Genomic DNA, 25,423 nt, shown 5'->3' with positions numbered 1-25,423 from the left:
GAATTATTCAACCTTTTAAGAAATATTTAATATAGAATCAAAATAGCAATGAAATAGATTAAAAGAAATATATAAAACTTATCTGTTTTTTGAATGTCTACAGTAACATCAATTTATTTATTGCAAAAAAAAAATACATAAATCTCAATTTGGCGCTAAAAAACCCCACAAACATGTGAAATATTTGAAAAAAATTCAAGTTATTAATCACTAATAAAATTAAAATGCAAATTCATCTTAAGAAGTTTGAAAGTTGTCTTATACTGGTATAATAACATTTTAGTACGAATTAAAGCATATTGCTAATAGTTTTGGTTGATCCCAAAAAAATCATCTTGTTGATGTAACTAATAGCACTAGTTTTTTTACCTGCTTCAGGAATTAAAGGTAATTTTATAATGTATATTGAAGAAATAATTCTTGATGGATTTAAGTCCTATCAAAAGAGAACAGTAGTAGGTAGATTTAACCCAAAGTTTAATGCAATAACAGGTCTAAATGGAAGTGGGAAATCAAATATTTTGGATTCAATTTGCTTTGTGCTTGGAATAACAAATTTGTCACAAATACGTGTTAACAAACTCGAGGAACTTGTTTATAAGTCTGGTCAAGCGGGAATTAGTAAGGCTTCTGTTTCTATTATTTTTAACAATGAAGATAAGTCAAATTCTTCGCCTCTTTATAAAGATTTTGACAAGATTACAGTTACAAGACAAATTGCTACTGGAGGAAGGAATAGATATTTATTAAATGGAAACGTTGTGAAACCAATTGAAATAACAAATTTCTTCCACTCGGTTCAGTTAAATGTTAATAACTCTCACTTCCTAATAATGCAAGGGAGGATTACTAAAGTTATTAATATGAAACCTAAAGAATTGCTTTCAATGGTGGAGGAAGCTGCGGGTACGAGAATGTATGAAACAAAGAAACAACAAAGTCTAAAACTCATCGAAAAAAAGGATATTAAATTAGAAGAAATTAATAGGATGTTAGAGGAAGATATAATACCAAAGCTCGAGCGACTTAAAAAAGAGAGATCTGATTATCTAAAGTGGAATAGCATCAATGAAGAAATCGAGTTAATTGAGCGATATTGTACTTTACATAATTACAATAACTTATCTTCGGAAGTATCTGAAGTTGAAGAAAAACTAAACAGTTCTGAATTAAAGTTAATTGGAATTGAAAAGGCTATATCCGATGGCCAAGAAAAAATAAAAAATTTTAAAAAATTAGTCGAGGAGGAAGAAAATAAATTATCAACAGAGTGGTCAACTCCCTTAAAAATTTGTAAAGAAAGAATTTCAAATGTAGAATCAAAAGTCAGATTGACCCAAGTTCAGCTTAATGAATTAAAAATGGACCTTAGTGAAGAAGAAAATTTACTAAAAGACTATTTAAACCAAAAAAAAATAATTGAAGATAAACTTAATCCTCTTTGTGTAACTTCGAATCAAGAAAATCTGATACAGAAATCTGAAGAGTTTTTTAAACTAGAAAAGCAGATTAAGAATTTGAAAGAAAAAATGGAAGCAAATAAAAAATCTCTTCAAGGAATTAGGGCAGGATGTGATATTAATTTAAGTAGTTCTGAGCAAAAATCACTGAGACAATCACTCTATGACACTGAAAAAGAACTGGCTAAACTATCTGTTCAAGAAAAAAAAGTAAAAATAAAAATTGGAGAAATTGAAAAGAAAATTAAAATTTTGAATGAACAACTTATGAGGAATTCGTCTGTTTCAAACAAACATAAGTCTATGACTCCAAAAGAAGAATATGAATACTTGAATAATCAGATTAAAAAATTAGAAAGTGAAATTATTCATTTAAAAGAGGATGCAGAGTTATGCGAAAAATATAATCTTGAAAAAAATAAAATAAAATTAGATAATGACTCCATGGAAATTCAATTGCAACCAATCGAGATGTTTGTTCGCACTCGACAGTGTATTTACAATTTAGGAGCTTCAAATGAATTGGCAATACAAGCCCATATAAATGAGGTGGACACCCTAATAGATTATTCAAAAGCTCAGAAAACGAAGGTTAAAGGGTCTGTATTTGAGTTGATAGATTATCTGGATTACAAATATTCAACAGCGTTGGAAATGATAGCAGGAGGAAGACTGTACAATTTGGTAGTCGAAAATCATGAAACCGGAAAAAAACTCCTAAGCACTGGACTAATAAAAAAAAGAATTACAATAATACCATTAGATAAAATTTTGGATCCATCAATTCCCGAAAAAAAATTAAATTTGGCCAGAAGTTTGATTAACTGTAGCAGTAAAGATGATTTTCGTGTGTTAAGCGCAATGAATATTTTAAAATTCGATAAAGAAATAGAGCCTGCGATTAAATTTTGTTTCGGACATACACTTATTTGCGAAGATGAAAACATCGCTAAAATGATAACGTTCAATGCTAAAATATCGGCGAGGACCGTAACATTAAATGGTGATATCTACGATCCTAGTGGAACTTTATCTGGTGGATCTGTTCCGAATAATCAAAGAAGTATTCTATCAGCATACAAGCAATACAATGATCTTAGACTGAAAATACTGAAAAATAATGAAAGAATCAAAGAAATAAATAAAATTTTGGCGGATTTAGGCAAGTCTGCAGATGCATATAGACACTCCCTAATACAGTTGGACATAAATAAACATCAACTTAAACTTTTAGAAGAGCGTATAATAAGGTTGAAAGAAGAATCCGCTGAATCGAAGATTGAAACATATTTGAAGGAAATAAAAGCATTAAGGAATGAACATCAAGATTTACTTAATAAAGAAACATTTTTGAAAGAAAATAAATCCAGGCTTGAAAACGAGATTAATGTATTCGAGGACACGAAGGAATCTAAAGAAAGACATTTGGAAGCTGAAGTAGATCACTTAAAAAAAGAAATTGGAGATTTATCTGTCGCATATAAAAATCTGGAAAAGATGACTTTTAATACTAGAATTGAACAAAAGGCATTGAAAACGGAACTGGGCCAAATTTTAGATTTAATTCTCAGTAAAACTAATAATATTAGCGAAATTGGGCAGAAAATTAGAGAGCAAAACGAAATTTTGAAGAATCTTCAATTCGAACTTGATGAAAACAAGTCTTCGTTAATGAAACTTCAGCTAGAAATCGAATCGAGCAATGATATAATAAAGGAAAATAAATCAGAGATCAAGAAAATTGAAAAATTGATTTCTAGCAAACAGATTGAAAATTCAAAAACTATACACGAAATAAAAACTTTTAAGACGGAATTGTCACAAAAAAATAAATTAAAAGACTCTATGTCCAGAAGGTTTGAATGGTTACTTGATAAAAGCTTTATTAATAAGATCGATTTAGAAGCAAATTCATATAAAAATTGTATAGAAAAGTTGGAAGAGCTCCAGTGTGAGCAAATTTCACTCTCTAAAAATGTAAATAGAAGAATTTTAAATTTATATGAGAGAGTTAATGCTGAGTGTAATGAATTAATCAATAAAAGAGATATTGTGATCAAAGATAAAGATAAAATTGAAGATGTAATAAGTGATTTAGATCAGAAAAAGAGACAAGCTTTAGAAAATACTTGGAGGGCTGTTAACTCATCGTTTAAATCAATATTTAGCACTCTTTTACCAAATTCGAGCGCGGAGCTTGTCCCATATGTCAACCCGGAAACAAATGTTGAAAGTTTCTACGAAGGACTTGAATTTAAGGTTGGGCTTGGTGGAATTTGGAAAAATTCTTTGAGTGAACTTAGTGGTGGGCAGAGATCATTACTAGCGCTATCATTAATTTTGTCCATGCTTAGATTTAAACCTGCACCAGTTTATATTCTGGATGAGATTGACTCTGCGCTTGATCTTAGCCACACACAGAATATTGGGAAAATGATCAAAGACCATTTCCCTAATTCCCAATTTATAATTGTTTCACTTAAAGAAGGAATGTTTAATAAGGCGGACGTATTGTTTAAGTCTGAGCTAATTAATGGTGTCTCAACTGTAAGCAGAATTGAGAATTTCTCAAGCGAAAGTGAATGCCATAAAAAACTAGAAAACTGTGATGAAATAGTTAACAATAGCAAGATTCGCAGAAAAATAAATATTTAGAAATTCTCTAACATTCAGTACAATAGTTTAAACTTTAGCTTTTAAAATAAAGTTTAAGCCGCCTAAACAGATAAATTGATTTTCCCAAAATGCATGCATTTAATTCCAAACTGAAAACAATAAAATAAAAGTAGATTAGATGAAACCTAATTAGCATTATTAATGCTAATCATTGGCCAGAATAAGCCTTTTGTTTTTCAGTTTGATTGAATATGAGTTTTTCGATTTTTTTGATTGCAACCTTATTCACAATTATTAAGGGGAATATTATCACATTACCCTTATATGGAAATGTATATAAATATGGTTATTACTTTATTAAAATTAATGTGGGATTGCCACTTAGTCAACAACAGACACTTATTGTAGATACAGGAAGCTCTCTAACTGGATTTTCATGTCTAGATTGTATTAACTGTGGAACGCATGAAAATAAACCATTCAATATTAATTGGTCTGCCACTAGTAATATTATCAAATGTAAGGAAAATCATACTCTAAATAATGTAAGAATCAGTGTGAATTATTCCAGCTATAAGAGTTTTTTGAAAAACAAATGCGTTTACGATATTGAATATTCAGAAGGAAGCCGTATAATTGGATACTTTTTTGAAGATTTTGCTGAATTTGAAAGTGAACTATCACCAAACTTGGAAATTAGACATAAATTTGAGAATAAATTTGTTTTTGGATGTAATGTCATTGAAGATAGCTTTTTTAAATTTCAAAAAGCATCAGGTATATTGGGCCTTGCAAACTATAGTAATAAAGGAATGAACCAAATAATCAACTACATCTTCAAAAGGAATGAAGTAAGAGAAATTTATACTGAAAAAATAATTTCAATTTTTTTTGAAACAGATGGAGGCAAGTTAACTTTTGGATCCACCTACTTTGATCAAGCTAAAATTTCGGATTATCCATTAGAAAATTATAATATAACAAGGTGCGTTAATGAAGAAAGGTACTGCGCCTATATAAGCAAAATTGAAGTTGATTCAACTACCCGTAAAATAGATAAAAAAATAAATGAAGATTCATTCAAGGCTATTTTTGATACGGGAACTACTATTTCAATTTTTCCAGCTGGATTATTTAACAAAATTACTAGAGGCTTGTTTAATAAAGTTTCAAAATACTATCCAAAAATTTCTGGTTATGATGAAAAAGATGGTTTTACATGTTGGAAAATACTTGATGGAATTTCAATTGACAAATTTCCTAATATTAAAGTCATGTTCAAAAATGATTATAATAAACTTACAGAAAAATTAGTAATAAATTGGCCCCCGGAGTCGTATTTGTACTTGAATAAAATTTTAGATAATAATGTTAAAGTTTATTGTTTAGGAATAACAAGTAATAACTTTTTAAATTTAGAAACAGGGGCGAGTAATGACAGAAAAAACCTCTCAAATATTAATGAAATAATACTTGGTGCTACTTTTTTTATTTACAAAGAGATCACTTTTTTTTTAAATGAAGACAAAATCATGATAAGATATAACTATCTAAACGCTAAAGAAAGAAATATCATACCCAATACCATAAATTCTTCTCGAAGCAAAGATAGCGATTCGAGTTCAAATAAAGAATCCAAAGGCTACTATGAAAGAAAATCAAAGAATACAAATATGAGGTATATTCGCGAAAATATATTGTACAGAACGATAGCTAAAAAATTTATCGTTATAAGAAATAAATATGAAATCTTGCGGGCTTTTATTTCTTCATCTTTAATAATAATAATTTTATTTTCAATTTTTGCAATTTACCAGAAATTCTTCAGGAAATTGAATTATTTAGAAAAAACTGTTTGAGCACTTGTATAATATGTTAGCTTATAGTATTATAGCCATTAAAGATCTTGGAATGGATTTGAAGGTATATGAATATAATTATCATCAGTGTTGATTATTTGAGCAAATTACATGAGATTATTTTAATTTAATAACTCAGAAAAACTTTGAAAAAAATTATGTCGGCTTAATAATCTATGATAAGATGAGTTACAATAAAGTTTCTAATTATTCTTAGTATTATTAATCCTTATTTAGTGAATTTAGCTTAATTGTATTCCCGTTTAAATATTTCCAAAAAGTTTGATCCCACAAATAAATAGGCGCAATAATTCATCGCATTAAATTCTGAAATAAAGTTTTTAACAAAAGAAATCAAATGAGTGGGCTTTAATAAATTTTTTAATAATCTTATTTTAACTCTCGAAAAATGAAATTCGATAAATATAACTATAGTGAAAATTGCAGGCACAAACAAACTTCTAAGGATGAATTACTTATCGATTCCAAAATAAACTTTTCAAATTTATGTAATGAGAAAATTTGGAATAAAACAGTTTGGATGACTGTTTTTACTAGTATCATATTTTCATCATTTCTAATACTTAGGCATAGAAAAATGCTTTTACGGTCATACGAAGAACAAAAAATGTCTTTGTTTAGTGAGACAGCATTTTATTTCTCTTTTTATGAAGACATTGCCAAATCTTCTGAAAACATATATAATATCATGCGAAACATGATCTTTGACGATAGAACTGAATATCCTGATGTAATTAATTCGCTTTCAAGATTTAATATTTATCAAGAAGTTATATTGGGTATTTTATATAAGCTTTTTTTAAAGTTTTATTACAAGTTAAAATTTTTAATTCACGTTATTTATTCTTTCGTAAATGGGGAATATTTGTTAAAAAATGCATTAGACTTTAATCGTTTAAATAGTGAATGTGTTTTGTTATCCACTCCATATAATTTTTACTTTTTCTGTGTAAATTTATTACTTGGATTAGGAATGGGTATTTTATGTGGAACGAGTACATATATCACAGGCGGATCATATATGAGTGGATTTACTTGCATGGGATTTTTGTTTGCGAACTTTAGATTGAGGTTATTATCAAGAATCTCTAGCTTGCCTTTGAGAGAAAATTTCGCTCTTCCATTTATTTGGATTAATAATATGATATTAATTTCAATTATTAAATGTAGCAGTAGAAGATCTGAAAAAAAATGGATCTTGCTTTATTTTACATCGGTAATACTTCTGGAGTTCTGGCAATTTTCCGTATTTGTAATTTCTACTCAAATATTATCAGTTTATATTTTATTCTTGCTTGGATGCGAACCTTCGAAACTTAAATTGGTGCTCAGAAAGTTAATTTTTTTCAATATAATTGCCACTTCAACTTCTTATTTGTTGCATTTTTTCAATTATTATATTTTATTAACGCCTCTACCTCAAATTGGAACATCGATTTTACTTTCGATTAAACTTTGTGGAATCTTTTTTAATGAAGAAAAAGAGGCAAAATTTTCATTATTATACTCCCTCGCTTCTGGTATTTTTTCCCTAATATTATTTTTAACTTTCAAACTAATTCTAAATCCATTTTCAGACCACGATACACATGTTTTCGACATGCTTAAAGCAGCAATTCTAGGCCAGGAGTATGCTAATTTCGATACTATGATTTACAAAATGGGAGGGTCGGAGTTTTCTTTTATTACTAAAGAGCAGCTTGAAATGATAAAAAGTTCAGGGGTATTGTTTATTTTTATACCGGGAACTTTTCTGATTTTATTTTCGATCATTATTGATACATCAATTATTCAAACTTCAAAATATTACCCAGATAATAAGAATATTGACTCATCCTTTTCATGCCAACTTGAAAACTATTCTTCACAAATTAGCGATGAAGCATCAGATTCTTCATTCAACTCTTCTATTAGCTCTGCAACTAAATCTCACTCGCAAAAATCAACTATTACTTCTAACCATGATTGGAGTAGTTGCTTCGAACATAGTTTACAAGATGAATACTCGATAAATTCAAGAGAGAATCGAACAGATAGTTACGAAAATAAAAAAAATTCACTATTTAAAAAATTTTATAATCTAAATTATGAGAATCAAGATACTGCAATATCTTTTTTAACAATTCAAACTATATTTTTCTGCATATTGGCAGTTATTATTTCAAGATTGAGGGTCTTGGCTCTACCCTATATAGCAGTTATTTCTAGTTTATTTGCATCAAGGAACTACTTAAAGTTTATACTAAATTATTACAGAAGCATATTATTAAGGATACTTGGAATTAAATATTATAAAAAAAAAGTGACTAATTCTAATAAAAAATATTATAGAATTACTCATTTTATTTTTTTGGTAACTTCTATTGTTCTTCTTTCTTTTTCAATTTTAAAGTTTCCTTTCGATGAAATTAAGTCAGGGCTTATTCCAGAAAATAATGCATCTTCTTCAAAGTCTAGATTGATTGGCTGGATTAATTCAAATTTACCAGATTACACACCAATACTTTCAGACATGGTGATCAGCGCAACATTACGATTAACAACAAAGACAAAGATTATTACTCACCCTCAATATGAACATATAAAAATTAGAAAAAGAACTCAATTCATGTATTCAATATCAGCTTGTATTTCGATTAAAGAATTATATGAAACTATGCAACACAAATATAAAACTGAATATTTGTTACTTAGTATCTATAGATGTGCAGTTCCTAGAGATAAAAATGCAATTACAATGGTTCATGTAACTAATTTTCTTGAAAATATAAATCACCGTTGTAATAATCAAGAAACTATTTTTCAAAGGACATGCTGGAGGATTCAGTTAGATAATCAATCTAGATATTTTGATCTTGTCTATAGAAATGCGCACTATTCATTATATAAAAGGAAGCCACTTGAAGATTTAAAGCTTGTTCAGACAAATATTTTTATTCAAAAGAAAAACTCTAATGACTTTTCTAATTTTTCGTTCAAGAGAAAGCTATTGGATTGGAATGAATCATGGAAACCGTGGATAATGAATCATTGTATAGTTAATGATTTTTTTTGCCCGCAAAATATGGTTGATTATGCGAGAATAATAATCGATATCTACGATATTATTGACGTTTCCAAATTACTATATGAAAAGGCTGTTTCAATATTTCCAAACAACAGCTATGTAATGTTTAACTATGCAGAATTTCTTGATTACGATATCGGAGATGATCCAAAACGCATTTTTGAAAAATATAACATTTCTATTGAGCTTTATAAACAAGAAACCTCCAAACATCATAGTTCAGAGATTATTGAACAAAATTTTAGTGGTCTAATTAACTTTAACGAAAGCTTCAATTTAAAGATGATATTGGGATTCATATTATTTTCGGAACAAATAAATGGTAGAACAGAATTTGTTATTAATAAGTCACTTGAATTGATTCTTGAAAACGAACTGATCAAGTTAATTTCATCGAATTTTGAGTTTATAAGTCTTCTCGGGGTTATTGAATATTTGAACAGTAATAAGATAGTAAACATCGACTTTGATATGTGTATTGTAAATCTTGCATATAATACCTGTATGATTTCTTCATATTTAAAAACGATTGAAATAGAAAGTCGTAGATTAAAAATAGTGCAAAAAACATATCCTTCCTGGCTAATAAAGACGGTTTACAACAAGTTATGGGTATTTTCTAAATTGCTTGACCCTAATAACGTATGTATAATTAAATATTGGAAACTATTCCATAATAACGAGAAGAGAAAGATAGATTTTATTTATAGTTTCTTTTTATGGTAATGTATCTAAAAAGAAAAACATTCAATTATTTCTTCAATATCCTGAATGATAAAAAGTACAATTCCGAATTGATTAAAATTCGGGACTTGTATTTCTGAGATAAATGATTTAATATGCAAGATATATTTTTTGATAATATTTGGTTCTTCAACCAAGAATTTAACAAGGTCCTTTAAAAATCTTGTCCCGTTATTTTTATATGAAAGTAATATAAGTTTTATTAGATTTAGTATTATTAAAACCATTTTATCAGATTGACTTGATTCAAGGTCTACTTTCTTGAACTTTGTCAAGAATGTTGAAGAAAACATGATAATTTTATTTAAATCCCTAAAATATGTTAAAGCATCACACCCTTTTCTGCATATATCTTTCCACAGTATACCACGAAGAACATTCAAAATTCCAATGATTACATTAGCAGAGTTTATTAAATTTTTCGAAAATAGATTTTTTTGAAATTCCATCAAATTATAATAAAAATTAAAGAGTACTGAATAGTGGTAGCACTCATTTAGTGAACTCGTAAACTTATCAAATAAGTTAGAGTATAAATTTACGTTTTTTCTTGATTTACTACTTAACTTATTTACATTTTTCATTGGTGTTATTTCTGATCTATTTCTGTTAAATGAAAAAATAACCTGTTTAGCCAAGATACTTTGATGCCAATTTAAACCGTAGATAGTGTTGAATAAACTAGGAACGATTTCCCTACATTTTATAAAATTATTAATGTTATTATCTAGTAAAAAATATGCCTTTTCTTGAAGCCGTTTAAATATCAAAGCATAATACATATAAATTAACTCCAGGCTTTTTGAAATGTTCTTTGGTTGAAAAGCATTAAAATATGAAAGTAAAATATCTTGATTTCTTAAACTTGCACAATCTATTTCATATCCAAGTTTTTTACTATCACTAAAGGTTAGGAATGTTGTGGTAGTTCTGTATATTATATTCAACTTTGTTGTTAGTGAAATTATATTTTTTGGGTATAAATAATTTGTTGCAATTGGATATTTAGTTTCCAATATCACGAATAATGCATAGGCATAACATGAAAGAGTTAATGGCGTGACATCCAGATCTCCTGACTGAGTCTCGACATCATGAACACAAATAGGAATATTATTTAGAGTATCAATCATGGAATATGGTGATACATAGCTAATGTTGTAGCATAACTTGTAAATTATCTCCACCCATTCTATTTTATTTTTATCATTATTAAGGTCTGTATGAGTTTCTGAAGCAAAGATGCCGGATGAAATAATATTCAAAATTGATTCTAGAGGCTTATTTGTCAAAGCACTTGAAAATAAGTAAATATTTTGATTAATATTTTTGTTACTAGAGGAAATTCCAAAATTGTTCAAAATTTCAACATTGTGTAAATCGATTACTAATAAATTTTCCAGAACTTTCATCAAAAATGAGTAAATCGTGTGTTGAGTAACATTTACATTTCCCTCAGATAATTCTGAATTAAAAATTCCAACCTGATTTTTGTATTCAGCATCGCTTTTACTTTCTACCAGACAATCAAACAGAAGTTGTACGATGCTGTCAACTAAATATTGCAAAAAAAGCATTTTTATGGTCGTACAATATCTATAAATTCCGGTAATTTTAGAATGACAATTACATAAATAAAGTGAATTACATTCTATATCATACACAAGTTTTCGTAGCACCAAAGAGCATACAGTAGTAATAAATTGCGCTTTATTTCTTTTCATCCTGGAAATACAAATAAGGGAGTAATATAGTCCTAAGTATCTATAAAATCTCGGAAGAATCTTTTTTTCTTCTGAAAACGATACTGGGTTGATTTTTTCACGCATAGCCAGGCTTTCTTCTAGAGTTTTTTTTGAAAAAAATTCTGCTTTATCTGAAAATATTGGCAAGCTAATGCTACCTAAAATCACTTCAATAAAGATTACGTAGCCTTCTTTAGGAGAACATTTTAAAGCTATGCACATTGAAAGATCGCATAGAATCTTCCAGAATTCGTATTCAAGTTCATAGCCATTCATATTTTCAAATGGATTATTTATTTTACAATAACAACTGTCGGGAAAATTGATATATTTTGAACTTCTATCATAAATAATTGAGAGAATGTCGGTGCAAACACAGTTTAGGTGAGGGCTGATTTGCTCGTTTGGATTAAAATATGATAGCAAATAGTGGCATAGTTGAATTAATTTATTAATTATTAATTTATAATTTTCTTTTTCTGATTCTAGCCAGTCCAGTAATTCAATGTAAATTGGGGATAAATCTTCCAACTTTTTTTTTTTGAGTAAATACGTTTCGAGCAACTCTGGAAACTGCATCATAAAACATGAGAAATTTATTAATAAAATAAAAATGTTATTCAAAAACTTTCTTTTTTTTCTAATTTCAACTCATCAAATTAGTGATTAATTGGCGCATTATTTGTTAAATATTTCTTAACTATTCAAAATTATAAGTGAATATTGATTAATTTAATAACTACTTTGTTTCTTTATAAATATTGATATTCTAGGCCTTAATAAATTAATTCATCTTTCTGTCATAAATAAATATTGATTAAGTAATATTTTTCCGATTGTAACAAAATGTGATTGATAACTTACAATATGAAATCAAATAGGAAAGTATTATGCAACCCGATACTTTTACTCGAATATGAATAATGCCGTCTATTTTTACTTTTTAAACATTTTAATTATTTTTTCTTTTTTAAACTCTTCCCCGCATTTAGCTATTAGCTGTGGAAATTATTTCAGGCCTAATTTTAATTAAACAAATGGAGCACATATTTGAAGAGAACATTCACGGTTTTGAACATAAGGAAGTTATAATGGGTATTGATGAAGCTGGCAGAGGCCCTGTATTGGGCCCAATGGTATATGCATGCCTATTTTACCCTAAAGAGAATGAAGATTTGTTAAAAAAAATCAATGTTGATGGTAAGTTATTAAATACATTTGTTTTTTGCTCACACAATTCTAAATTGCTAATTAAGACTCTAAAAGATTGTCATCTCAAAATAGGGATAAAATTAACGAAAAAATAAGGACTTTAAAACGAAAATTTGGGTGGAGAATTCATATAATGTCACCCGAATATTTAAGCTGTGAAATGCAAAAGAAGTAAGTTTTTTTTTTATTTAAATCAATTTCATGCCTATTAATAATTTTTAAAGGAAAAAAAATAATTTGAATGAAATATCTCATTCAGCAGCGATTAGTAAGTTTATTTTAATTAATTATTTTATTTTTATATCGCTAGATTTAATAAAATATGTAATTAACAGTAAAGTCAAAGTCAAAGAAATTTACATAGATACAGTTGGGCCACCCGATACTTACAAAAGTAAACTTACGAGTATTTTCCCAAGTATTAATATTACAGTAAAACCAAAAGCTGATTCACTATTTCCTTCTGTAAGTGGTGCTTCTATTCTGGCCAAGGTTAAAAGAGACGGTCTTCTGTCAAATTGGTGGGCACAAACATCCATTGAGTGTTGTGATTTCAATGGTAATAAAATTAGCAATTATGAACAGGGAAGTGGATACCCAGGTGACCCAAAAACAAAGGAGTTTCTAAGGCGTATTTTTGATCCTGTATTTGGATTCCCAAATATTGTCCGCTTCTCCTGGTCAACGGCAAGTGAAATAATAGAAAAAAGTGGGTATTCAGTAAAATGGGAGGAACAAGAATTAACTGGCAATCAGCAGAAAATAAATTTAAATGGGTTTCAACAAAATAGTAAGTTTTCTATCTTCAAATTAAGCATTACAAGAAACCATACAAATGATTAAACACATTTGTAGGTATTCCAACTGGTTCAAAATATTTGTTAATCCAAAAATTAATTAGAAAGAAAACAATTTTTCATGATTAATTACATATTAAATATTTTCAAGCCAGAGATTTTTGGTAGAGAAATTTTATGAATAATTTCTTAAAGCTAAAATTTTATTTTAACTAATTATTATCGTTTAATCGATGAAGTTATTGCGGGCATATTTATTCTAATTAGCAGTACTTCACTTTATTTGTGCTAAACCATTAAAAAGGTAGATATAATATATTCAAAAAAAAAAAAAATTGTAAAAATATAGCACACATCAACCTTTTGTCAGTTTTTGTTTTGCAAAATAAAATTGAATATTTATTAATAGTAATTAGTTCCAAGGCCAGTATTAGTTCTGTATATCGATTAATTGAATTAGTTGAATATTATGGTCAGAAGAAGCGAAAGGTTACAATCGATACTACCTGAAAACGATAAATTGCAAACTAGATTGGATGTTGGTTATGGAATTAGGTCGAATCTTTTAATAAGCAGCTTATCTAATCAGGAAGATTTAAAAAAAAATGAAGGTATAAAAACTCGTTCAATGACTAGATCGAATATTAATAAGAAAAATGTTGACATTCAAGTTACTAATATAGCAGATAATGAAGTTTTTAAGTCTGCTGAGTTGGAAAATACCTCTCCAAAAAAGAAATCTAAGACTAGACTTAAAACTTCAAAGAGTTCAAAATTTATAAATAAGAAAACAAATCGAGATGTGAAGAATTGCCATGATAATAGCATAAACGATAATGATAATAATTCAATTTCTGGTTTTAATGGAAAGCTCGTTTTAATAAATGATCTCGACGATATATTAGTTTCTGAAAGTTCTGAAAAAGAAAAAATAGTTTCTAATGATATATCCCATCTAGATAGTTTATTGCCACCTACTGCCCCTGAGTCTCAAGATAATTCTCCAACTAGAGAAAATTACAATAAAGAACTTATTTTTAGTGAATCATCCAGTTTCACTAATGTTAGTGAGTTTCAACAAGGAAATAAGCTCGAGGTTATTTTATCTAAAGACCAAAATACGAATTTATCAATTTATAAGCATCTTTTTAAACCCAGTAATAAATTAAATTTTGATAGATTGAAGAAAATCAAATTATCGGAGAAATATGAATATTTGATCGACATCTTTCAAGGTCTAGAAATAGTTTTAAGGCTACTTGAAAGAAGACAAAAGCCATTCTTTTATCCTACTCTTATTAAAGAACAAGTGGAGAATATAACTAAAAAAACATTTTCTCTTGATAATTTGCTTCGAATTGTTTGGATATCCCCTCAATTGATATCTATTAAATGGTGTAAAACAAATAAACTTGATATTACTGGGTTAGAATCACCAACTAACTCTTTAAACGAATTTTACGACCAATGCGAATTGGAAATAGTTGTGAATAATGGAATTAATAATCCGCTAAATAGACTTTCCCATTCAAATATAAATGAAAGGGTAGATATTTTCAGATTTATACTGATCGATTTTACTATGATTCAACAAGAAATGTTTTTAAGACAAATTATGACTAAAAATATGGAAATAAATACTGATATTTTAGAACTGAAAAATTGGTCATCTTTTTTCAATATTGAAGACTGTGTTGAAATCCCAAAGGCAAAATTGCCCAAAAAAAAAAATAATTGTAATTTAATTAATAGTTTTCAGAAAAGTGGGCGAAAAATTAATGGTTCAAGCTTGACACCGAGCACAAGGAGCTTATATAATTTAAAAATAGTGAGCAACTTGGTCAATTTAGAAGAAAATATTGAAAAAGAAAAAAATAATAGAAGATCACTATCTGCAGATAATATAAAAAAAGATGAGAGTAATCAAGTATTCATAACCCCATTAAGAGGTAAAAAATCAATTTGTGAGACAAATTTATTTGATATAAATAAAGAAAGGTTAGTCACTGAACCTCATTTTTCAAACAATACAAGTATGGCATCTACGCCTATTAGAAACGTTAGGTCATCATACATGCTTTCTCGCTCAATTTCGCCCACAATTACTCCAAATAATACATTACCATTGTGTAACACGAAATTTTCTAAATCAGTTACAACACTTTCAAAAAACAAAAGTTTGTTGACTCCTTCCCAAAAAAATCTCCTTGAAAGTGTAAAAAGAAGAGAAAAAATAAAAGAGATTAGTACCATGATAAATGTCGAGGATGAAGACTTTAACAAAAGACTTGATCAAGTGAAACATGAAATTTGGACAATACAGCAGCTATCATTTGTTTTCCTAAGAACAAAAAAGTTAATTCCCACCACTCAACTTCCTTTGCTGGCAAAAAGGTTAACGACATATGCCAGAAACTCTCCAGAAGTTAGCGAGGTACAAAATTCTATCATCAGACTATCCAATAAATGGCCAGAATATATTAAGTTAGGTGATTCAACTGTAGATAAGGGGGTTAAACTGGTTAAACTCCATATTAATGATGATAATATATCTAATATAATTGGGAAGTTGAATCAAGAAAAGGATTCAATATTTAAACAAAGAGAAGATTTTAGATTGGAAACAATTTCTAAATATCAATAGCATATTGATGCTTTCTGCAGGTATATTAACAATTGGGAAATTAAGCAAGTTCAAATATTACCAGATTTCTCAATTTCAAAAACTATATACCAAGTGAAGAGTGAGCAGCAATTCGAACCATTTTTGGTTTAGAATGCGACTGTAAAACTTTTAATTTCGCTTTAATAACTTCTATACGTTTTGAATTAATTTCTGATTTATTATACAGGTCCCTGTATAATGTGTAAATGTAAGTAGCAATTGGATCTTTTGAATGAAAATTTTTTAAAAAACGTCTTGATTCATTTGCTGGAGGAATGAACTGAACCATATTTGGGTTACTTTGATATGATGATAAAGTATCTTCAAAAAATGAAAGTTTTTTCTGAACATCTTTGCAGTTTCTAGAAATACACTCCATCATTTCTCCAATGTCATTGTAAGGCACCCTTGCTCTCGTGCTTAAAGCACCTCTAGCTGCTAAATCCTTCAAATCAAATCCAAGGAGATTTTCAGGCCCACTTTCTTCTATACTAATTTGATCAAAGTCAACTTTATTTGATTTTTCACTTTTTGGGCTTGGACCCTTATTAAATTTGTTAGATTTACCAATAGCTGCTCTAAAGGTACCTTTACCCGGTATTTCCGTAAGCCCATGAAAGTCAAGCATCTCTGAATTTTCCATCTTACATTTTTCTGAAATAGGGTTACCATTTGCATCTCTATATAAAAATATAGAGTTTGGAACAGGAGACCAAGGGTCTGGGATATCATCAAGAAGCGGAGCATTTTTTATTTTATGAAAAACTCCAAATCCATTATGATCTTTGCTAACCTGTATTTTTCTATTATTTATAAATCTCCTATTTGATTCATAATTTCCATGGATTGTATCTTGAGTTCTTAGAGAGTCAATTTTTGATGATAAGTCCTGCTCTGAAGGAATGAAAAGAGTTCCATAGTAATCAAGTAAGCCACTTTTCAAGTCAGTAATTGTAGTTCCAATATCTGTAACTACATCTAAATGAGGCCATCTCTCTTCAACTGGAGTGTTGTTTGGAAGAGGTGCCTTCGAATTTTCTTGAAATGTTCTTATTTGTGTTGGTGTGAGCTTGCTTGTATTAATGTCCGTTGTGTTAACATTAGAATTTGCAATCGTAGAAATTGATTGTTGAATTCCCTTAATGTTATCGCCAATAGGTGAGTCACCCATCTTATTTGACTCTCCTAATTTAACTCCCTCTTTTTTTTCCGTTTTGCTGCTGTCCATTATTTATTTGCTACAAAATGTCAATAATAACACTCAAAACTATTGGCGCCAACGTGTGAAGGGTGCATGTGCATTTTGAACTGAAGTATCGAAATATTTTGTGGGGCTTACACTATCAAATAGAGCAATTGAATCAAATTAGAAGATAATTTGTTAAACTTAAGTATATTAGTGAGTTGTAGTGTGTAATAATTGAGTTATTATTATACAGTTGCCATTAGTTATTTTCAACATTGGCGCCCTTAACTTCCTTTAAATTAGTTTATTAATTTCATTAGGTTTATATTTTTTCTTTGACTGAAAATATAATGATTGGGTCTATTGATTTTTGGAACAAGGAGGCGAAGGCCCCGTTGTTAAAACGAAATGCCGGTATGTTTACCAGTAAATTAAAAGAAATGGTTCCACATTTAAATAGAGCTGAAAGCTGGCTAGATATTGCTCTAAATCCAAATAATATTATTAAGCAGATGACTGAAAGTAATAATGAAATTGACTTCAATGATCGTGGTTTGATTCAGCTGGATCAGAATATGGAAATTAATCTTATTGACCATACCGATAATCCAGAAATTGATAGGATTTTTAAATTAGATGCGGAAAGAACCTTTTCAGACGAGGAAAATAGAATTAAGATGATAACTGTTTTAAGTACAATATATCAGGAGATCAAGGATTATCATCAAGGCCTAGGGTTTGTAGTTGCATTCTTGTTACTGCAGTTAACACCTGAAGATACCGTTCGTTTGGCACTGTCTCTAAATAGATATTATTTACCTGGATATTTTAAGACAGCTCCATTTAATTATGTTAGGGATGCTAAGGTTTTTGAAAAGCTGCTAATGAAAAGATACCCAGATGCAGCGAAAAAAATTGAGGAGTCAGCATGTGCAGAGGCATTTTGTTCCAAGTGGTTTGTTGGATTAAATGTGCATGTACTACCTTTTCCTTCACTATGCAAATTTTTCGAAATATTGTTTGAAAAGGGCAATTTGTTTTTATTTCAATTTGGTTTATCTATTGTTGATGTATGTAGAGAAGACATTTTAAATGCGAAGGACGCTTCCCAAGTTCTTGCTATTTTACGATTAGATGAAAAGGTTTACCATGACCTTCTAGAGCACAAAGATTTCTTAGGTAAAGAAGAGGAGAGAGCAGGGAGTTTTTTTTTATATTTGGTAGATAACGCTCTCGATATAAAAATTACTCAAGACGAAGTTAATGACTTGAGAGAAGTTGTTCTTGAGGAGATGAGGCAACAAGAGGAAAAGAGAAAACAAATCGAGTCACAGATGAATTTTGATGACGATGAAATCGTTTTTTCTGATGAAGACTAATTCAGCTTATTTTGTTAATTTTTATAGTTATCTGTAGATTTCCTTTTAACTATTTCTAAGAGAAATCGCACTACTTTCCAATTAACCTGATCAATAGTCATAGCTTTCATAACCCCAATCATTAGTATTATTTCCGCTGTTATATTGGATATTAATGCGGTCTCTGCTATCATCAGTATAAAATTCACCATTATATGTATTTTGGCTTTGGAGGTTGCTGTTGAATTGGTTAAGAGATTTAAGTTTATCTAGGACTTTGCTCCAAAATTCATTCTCAATATTTGAAGACTGTGACTGTCTTATTATAAATTCTCGAATAGTTTCATTAAATATGTTAATTTTTTCCGAGAAGAAGTGAGGCATTTCGTGTACGATTAATACTACCCTCCCGGCTGAAAGAAGAGTTTTTAGAGCAGATTGGTCTTCTCTGTATCTATCTAGCTTAGAAAGATTAGTGTCTGAAGTAAACGACCCTTCACGAGTCTTTGAAGAAAATAAAGAAAAACCGCTTACAAGACCTTTGGCAGCCGAACTCACTACACTTGTTATTGAATTATTATTTAAGTTTGAATTTGCAAATGAATTAGATTTTAGGTCACTGGCATTAACTTCATCAAAATACCTATTAGTTGGATTATTTGTATTTAATAGACACTGCATTTTCTCAAGAGTTTGAACTGCCTCAAGCATACACTCGGTATCATTCATCTCTCTCGCAATGATACTATAAAGCATATCAAAATGCTTTTGAGTAGAATTAGAATTAATGTTATACAAATTTTGAAAGATAGAAGATAGGTCAAGTCTTGATTCATTGTTTGTGTTATTCAGTGAAATATTGTGAAATAATGATGGGATTTCTTTTAATGAGATATGCGCACGGTTAAATGAAGAAGTAATTGTATTTAAGTGTTCACTCAATTGTTCAAGTTGAACAAAGTGATTCTCTAGACGATTTGAAAATTCAGAAATAGGACTAATATCTACTGCTGGAACTGAAAAACGGTTAGAGGGCTTTCCCAGTCTGTTTCTTGGATTGTCTGTAGATAAAACGTTGTCAAAACTACTAAAGTATTGCGTAACAATATCGAAAAGAGGACGGCTTGCTTCCTCTTTTTTCAAAGTTTCCATACCACTATCGCTTCTATTTAGCCATGTTATAACTAAATTGGAGGAGATAAGGTATCCCCTATTGAATATTCTTCTTAAAAACTCCTCCAAATAACGTCTTCTAAACTCAATAAAATCCTTTTCAAATCTACCGACTTTTTTCTTTTTTGGAATTGGAGGAATAAATACACCTGGAAACTGAATTACTAAAGTAGATCTTAACCATTCAAAGTCACTGTACCTTTTTCTAGTAGAAAAATTGTGACCATCTGGCGTAATCCCAGAAACTAAATATACAGTATATTTTCCCAATCCAATAGATTTATTTTCAGGATCAGTCACATTCACTTGGTAATTATATCTTTTTGGCTCCATTCCCCAATCAGATATAATTAAATTGTTGATTTGTTCTTGATCGCCAGCATTCTCTGTGTTTTCAGTTTTAATGCTATCAGGCGACATTTTAAAGTCTCATATGAAAGGAATAATTTAATATTAAGTAAAATTTATTTTATAAAAGTTAATTAATTACTAACTATAATATCAAAAATATATTTCTCTAAAAGTGCTATTCTGTAATACTTTAGTTTAATTTTGTTTTTTCTCCAATGTACCCTTAAAATCCAAATAAAAAATTTTGGTACCCCTCAACTTAAAGGCGCCAATGTTAATTTTTTTTTTCCTAAATACTAGTTAAATCGGTTAGAATTACAATAAAAAAGTGAAAATGCGTAGTATTTACTTTATATAATTGAAGCTGAGCCTGCAAACTATTATTATTATCACTTCTAAGTTAGTAACCAAATTTAAATAATTTTTTAAAAATAAATGATTTATAAATTTTGAAAATGTACTTTTTTACAAGTAAAATTATTTAATAAAATACAAACATGCAAAAAGAGATATACCGCCTAAAAAATGCATGCATTAGAATGCTTGAGACATATAACAAATAATTTGTAATTCGAATGATTACCAGATTGTAAAACAATTAAAATTTTGAATGTAAAATACCTATCACTAAGTGGGTTCAACAATAAATGAGTTATTAGGTGCTTCAGTATTTTGAGCTGCCTATCGATAGAATAAGAAAAAAAGTATAATTATTAAATAATTGAATTTCATTGGTATTAAGCGCATAACAAACTAAAATATTAGTTTTGAAGGAAAACCATAAATCATACAGTAAATATTATAAAAGATTAAATTGTATAAGATGTTTCAATCTTTAGTGAGGGTTATATTACTTGTTTTTTTTAATATGGTATTCGTTAAATGCGATTTACCAATACATGTAACAACATCAGACATTACAGGAAGATGGAAATTTCATTATTCTAAGCCTGCGGATAATTGGATTGATGGCTGTGGATCAGGAGTTCCAAACAAAAACACCCAAAATTTACAACCAAGTTTGGCTGATTATAATAAATGGCTTACTGAAAAAACAAACGGTGAATTAGAAGAGTTGGATTTGATACTTACTGATCTACTATTTTCAGAAAGCGATTATAACGATCTAGATAGCTCGCTGTTTCCAGGAAGGAGTGACTGGACATTTTTGGCAGTTAAGGACCCCGAAAATGGAAAAGTTGTCGGAAGATGGACGATGGTTTATGATGAAGGGTTTGAAATAACTACAAACAATATGACCATTTTTGGAATAATGAAATACAATTTATTAAATAACGGAAGTTGCAACGCAAAAGATGGTGATAACGAAACAACAAAGGGTGAAACGCTGTGTTATGAGACTGATTCTTCGCAAATTCACCTTGGATGGTATTATATGAGGGGTTCTAAAAAAAGAGGTTGCCTTAGTGGTAAAAAAAATGAACGTTACAACGAAGATTCATTCGATATTATAAAAAATAGGGTAGAAATTCCAATAAGGAAATCTTTCGAGTCTAGCTTAAGAGGTTTATCTAATACGTTGCAAGAGTTTGCGCATAGGCATAATCGAAGAGATTCAAAGAATTGGAGAGCAAGAAATAATTTTAGCCTAACAGACGTTGCTTTCTCTCATCATTCATATTACATGAATGCTGTGAATTTCAGAAAAATACATCCGTTTAGAATTGTAAGCTCACAGCATTCGTCTTTCATTGAAATGTTTAAGGAGGGAATGGGAAATGTTGGTAACTATGGCAACATTGTCGACTCAATTTTTGCATGTAATATATCCAGGAGGAAAAATCATGAAGTAAAATTACCTTCCTCATTTTCTACAGGGGATCCATTTACAGATGAAAAATTTAATGATTTTCCATTTAACCAGGGAAATTGTGGTTCATGCTATGCGGTATCTTCTGTTTATATTTTGGCAAAGAGAGCAGAGCTACAGTTAAAAAAATTGACAAATGGGGCTTCAAAAGATGAAAAAATTTCACTCTCTTCACAATCGGTTCTTTCATGTTCTCCCTTTAATCAAGGATGTGAGGGGGGTTATCCATTTTTGGTTGGTAGGCAAGCTGAGGAAATAGGAATACCATCGGAAAAATGCATGGGCTACTATGCGGATTCAAATCAAGAGTGCAACTTCTCACCATTTATAACACCAGAAATTGAAGATCGACTTTATTGTGAACAAGATGGAAGGATGTATGCGAAAGAATATGGCTATGTAGGTGGCTGTTATGGTTGCTGCGATGAAGACAGGATGAAAGAAGAAATATTTAAAAACGGTCCAATAGCAGTAGCAATGCACATAGATACATCTTTATTGGTATACGATAATGGGGTATATGACTCGGTACCTGATGATCACACAAAATATTGTGACTTACCCAACAAGCAATTAAATGGATGGGAATATACTAATCACGCTATTGCTGTTGTAGGATGGGGTGAAGAAAGTGGTATTCCATATTGGATTGTTCGAAACTCCTGGGGAGTCAATTGGGGAAAAAAGGGTTACGCAAAAATTAGAAGAGGAAAAAACATTGGTGGAATTGAAAACCAAGCAGTATTCATTGATCCCGACTTTTCTAGGGGAATGGGTCTCTCTCTTCTGAATAAATACCAAAATGGTACAGCATACAGTAACAATTTACCTGAAATTAAGGATAGTCCTCAAGGATCTGACAAGGTTAATGTCGAAATTGTAAACGGCGGAGTTGATAAATAATATTATTCTCAATACCATTAATTCTTAAATAATTTCATATATATATATATATTTTTGTTTCCTATTTTGAAAATTTACTTCACATGCGATTGACAAATATAATTGATATGCGGGCGTAGTTTTAAGTGGGTAGAATTATTTTTTTATCTTAAAATACAAAAAAATCGAATTAAATCCTTGAAAACCAGAAATTCATATTGAGGTTTCAGGGAGGGCCGCAATTTATTCTAATTCTTCTAATGTTTGAATCAATCCACGATAGAAACAAGGTTCGAATGGGGGTGAAAAAAATGTCCATTTCACCTCAAGTAAATGAAAGTATCAAGGAGATAATACTACTAACGCAAGAAATAACTAATATTTATGAAAACTTAAGGGATGAAACTAATTTGTTTTCTCAGATTAAAAATGAGATTTCTGAACTGGAGAATTATATTAAATCTACGTATGACAAGTTACAAGTGCTGATTGACGGTTAGTTTACACATGTATTTGTATTTGTTCAAATTAAATTATTCAATATACTTTTCTAGATATTAAATCGATAGAAAACTCTTACTTAAAAGAACTTGAAAATGGAGAAAATAAATGTAAAAACTCTGATAGTGAAATTTACAATTATTGCACAGAAGATAATAAGCGCAGTGCCTTTATATCATTAAAATGTGAGGAGATCGAGAAGGAATTATCAAATGTTCATAATAGGTATGCATTATTATTAGAAAAAAAAAAAAATCTTTTGAAATCAATGAGAGATTCGGAAAATGTATTGCATGCTAAAAAAAAAATGTATCAGAGTATCTCTATGATATCGTGGTCATTGATTTCTGAGTCTTTTATACAAGGCCACTTTATTCCAGTAAATTCCCCAACAAAAACCGAAACCTTTCAGCTGCAAATTAATGAAAACAGTAAGTTATGGCATTATAAATCAAATAAATAAATAAAAATTTTAGACAAAGTTAGGAACGCTGAATACTTATGGACAGAAATAGAAAAATTCTAATATACTAATAGATATCAAATTTAAGAAATTCCGGGAAAATCAATACAACGCTCAATTGATTCCTTTGGGTAGAAAAATTCTAGAAAGAACCAAATGAAGTAGTCTAATGCTGCTATTAGAGCAAATATCTTTCCGATCAAATTTCCTGTATTATATATGCGCAATATTCTTTCCTTCATACCAATAGTATCGACTTGATTTGAATTTTGATATACAGAAACCGTTCTTTTTGCAATATCGTGCCACGAGTACATTGCTGAGATTTTCTTATGCGACGAATATGGGTCAAACTTTCCTTCTCTAATAATGCTTACCGCAATTTGAAGTTCGTTAACCATATTTGAAATAGAAGGGTTTGATAACCTGAGAAATTCTTGAGGAAGAATCTCGGGAATACCTCCTACATTTGAAGAAACAACTAACAAGCCGCATGATGCTGCTTCAATAATACTAATTCCAAACGCTTCCGTCAAAGATGTGTTTAAAAAAATATGTCCTCTTTGTAACACTCGACAAACTTGTGTGTGAGGAACAGAACCAAGAAGTTCAACTCTATTTGAAAGATTGTACTTTTTGCACATTTCATGTAATAAATGCTTTTTTGGGCCGTCTCCTCCCACAATAAATCTTATATTCGGATCGCTGTTGCATATTCTTGGAATTATCTCAACAAGTAGATCAACACCTTTCCTATAAGTCATTCTACAAATTGAAATAACAATTACTTCATTATTGATCGGAGATTTGTAATTTGGATTGGGTAAAAAATCATTGCTATCTATTGCATTTGGTATTACAGTAACATTTTTTGGGGAAATTGATGATCTATAAATCAAGTTTTTCTTATTTGTATGAGATACACAAATTACATTGTCAATACAAGATAAATTTATCCTGAAAAAATTATTTGCGTGGATTGAATCATAATTTGAAAGCCCAAATAATGAATGGTCAGTAAATACTACTCTGTATCCCATAGTAGTAGCATGAAATAAGCATTCTAATGCTAGCATTGAAACCGATTGATGGCCATGAACAATGTCTATTTTTTCTCTAATAAGAATCTGTCTGAATAAAGGGAATAGGGTAAATAAAGATGGGTAAATAACATTATCGTATATGCTCTTGTGAGGCAAATAATAAACTTTCAAGCCAATACCCATATATCTAACACCATATCGATCGTTTCTACTGTGAGTAACAACTATAACTTTATATCCTCGCATCATCAAACATTGAGATAATTCATAAATATGCATTTCAACTCCGCCTAGACCAGGATAAAAAAAGTCAGATACCATACAAATGTTTGGTAGGCCATTATTTTCGGAATAAGAGGATTTATTGGACTTCATTCCCTATATAAAATATTTACCAATGCTATTATATTTATCTATCTATATATATATATATATATATATATATATAT

At 29.5% G+C, this 25,423-nt stretch overlaps 12 protein-coding genes across 12 annotated transcripts; 8 read left to right on the top strand and 4 right to left on the bottom strand.

The window, feature by feature from the left end:
- Positions 1–398: 398 nt before the first annotated feature.
- ELE39_001639 (condensin complex component SMC2) lies at positions 399–4,115 on the top strand (the record flags this gene model as incomplete). The annotated part of the gene is made up of 1 exon (XM_067344678.1): positions 399–4,115. The coding sequence occupies one exon, from the start codon at positions 399–401 to the stop codon at positions 4,113–4,115; it is 3,717 nt and encodes a 1,238-aa protein (XP_067201854.1).
- Positions 4,116–4,327: 212 nt separating this feature from the next.
- ELE39_001634 (membrane associated aspartyl protease) lies at positions 4,328–5,935 on the top strand (the record flags this gene model as incomplete). Its single annotated transcript, XM_067344673.1, has 1 exon — positions 4,328–5,935. The coding sequence occupies one exon, from the start codon at positions 4,328–4,330 to the stop codon at positions 5,933–5,935; it is 1,608 nt and encodes a 535-aa protein (XP_067201849.1).
- A 409-nt stretch (positions 5,936–6,344) lies between these two features.
- ELE39_001623 (uncharacterized protein) lies at positions 6,345–9,749 on the top strand (the record flags this gene model as incomplete). The annotated part of the gene is made up of 1 exon (XM_067344662.1): positions 6,345–9,749. The coding sequence occupies one exon, from the start codon at positions 6,345–6,347 to the stop codon at positions 9,747–9,749; it is 3,405 nt and encodes a 1,134-aa protein (XP_067201838.1).
- A 5-nt stretch (positions 9,750–9,754) lies between these two features.
- On the bottom strand, positions 9,755–12,094 carry ELE39_001724 (uncharacterized protein; the record flags this gene model as incomplete). The annotated part of the gene is made up of 1 exon (XM_067344763.1): positions 9,755–12,094. One exon carries the CDS (start codon positions 12,092–12,094, stop codon positions 9,755–9,757), a length of 2,340 nt encoding a protein of 779 aa, XP_067201939.1.
- Positions 12,095–12,549: 455 nt separating this feature from the next.
- On the top strand, positions 12,550–13,567 carry ELE39_001713 (ribonuclease HII; the record flags this gene model as incomplete). Its single annotated transcript, XM_067344752.1, has 4 exons — positions 12,550–12,712; positions 12,769–12,895; positions 12,949–12,992; positions 13,035–13,567. 4 exons carry the CDS (start codon positions 12,550–12,552, stop codon positions 13,565–13,567), a joined length of 867 nt encoding a protein of 288 aa, XP_067201928.1.
- Positions 13,568–13,990: 423 nt separating this feature from the next.
- Positions 13,991–16,165, top strand: ELE39_001702 (DNA replication factor Cdt1; the record flags this gene model as incomplete). The annotated part of the gene is made up of 1 exon (XM_067344741.1): positions 13,991–16,165. The coding sequence occupies one exon, from the start codon at positions 13,991–13,993 to the stop codon at positions 16,163–16,165; it is 2,175 nt and encodes a 724-aa protein (XP_067201917.1).
- Positions 16,166–16,247: 82 nt separating this feature from the next.
- On the bottom strand, positions 16,248–17,414 carry ELE39_001691 (uncharacterized protein; the record flags this gene model as incomplete). Its single annotated transcript, XM_067344730.1, has 1 exon — positions 16,248–17,414. The coding sequence occupies one exon, from the start codon at positions 17,412–17,414 to the stop codon at positions 16,248–16,250; it is 1,167 nt and encodes a 388-aa protein (XP_067201906.1).
- Positions 17,415–17,722: 308 nt separating this feature from the next.
- ELE39_001680 (TBC domain containing) lies at positions 17,723–18,751 on the top strand (the record flags this gene model as incomplete). The annotated part of the gene is made up of 1 exon (XM_067344719.1): positions 17,723–18,751. One exon carries the CDS (start codon positions 17,723–17,725, stop codon positions 18,749–18,751), a length of 1,029 nt encoding a protein of 342 aa, XP_067201895.1.
- A 90-nt stretch (positions 18,752–18,841) lies between these two features.
- ELE39_001669 (PX domain containing) lies at positions 18,842–20,323 on the bottom strand (the record flags this gene model as incomplete). The annotated part of the gene is made up of 1 exon (XM_067344708.1): positions 18,842–20,323. One exon carries the CDS (start codon positions 20,321–20,323, stop codon positions 18,842–18,844), a length of 1,482 nt encoding a protein of 493 aa, XP_067201884.1.
- A 754-nt stretch (positions 20,324–21,077) lies between these two features.
- Positions 21,078–22,988, top strand: ELE39_001658 (preprocathepsin c precursor; the record flags this gene model as incomplete). The annotated part of the gene is made up of 1 exon (XM_067344697.1): positions 21,078–22,988. The coding sequence occupies one exon, from the start codon at positions 21,078–21,080 to the stop codon at positions 22,986–22,988; it is 1,911 nt and encodes a 636-aa protein (XP_067201873.1).
- A 290-nt stretch (positions 22,989–23,278) lies between these two features.
- On the top strand, positions 23,279–23,994 carry ELE39_001647 (uncharacterized protein; the record flags this gene model as incomplete). Its single annotated transcript, XM_067344686.1, has 3 exons — positions 23,279–23,462; positions 23,522–23,899; positions 23,945–23,994. 3 exons carry the CDS (start codon positions 23,279–23,281, stop codon positions 23,992–23,994), a joined length of 612 nt encoding a protein of 203 aa, XP_067201862.1.
- A 20-nt stretch (positions 23,995–24,014) lies between these two features.
- Positions 24,015–25,349, bottom strand: ELE39_001622 (PIG-A like N-acetylglucosaminyl-phosphatidylinositol biosynthetic; the record flags this gene model as incomplete). The annotated part of the gene is made up of 1 exon (XM_067344661.1): positions 24,015–25,349. One exon carries the CDS (start codon positions 25,347–25,349, stop codon positions 24,015–24,017), a length of 1,335 nt encoding a protein of 444 aa, XP_067201837.1.
- Positions 25,350–25,423: the final 74 nt, after the last annotated feature.

Source organism: Cryptosporidium sp. chipmunk genotype I (genome assembly GCF_004936735.1).
Source record: "Cryptosporidium sp. chipmunk genotype I strain 37763 chromosome Unknown contig_19, whole genome shotgun sequence".
NCBI lineage: Eukaryota > Apicomplexa > Conoidasida > Eucoccidiorida > Cryptosporidiidae > Cryptosporidium > Cryptosporidium sp. chipmunk genotype I.
The sequence above is the reverse complement of the archived record's forward strand: the minus strand, read 5'-3'. Positions and strand labels throughout refer to the sequence as shown.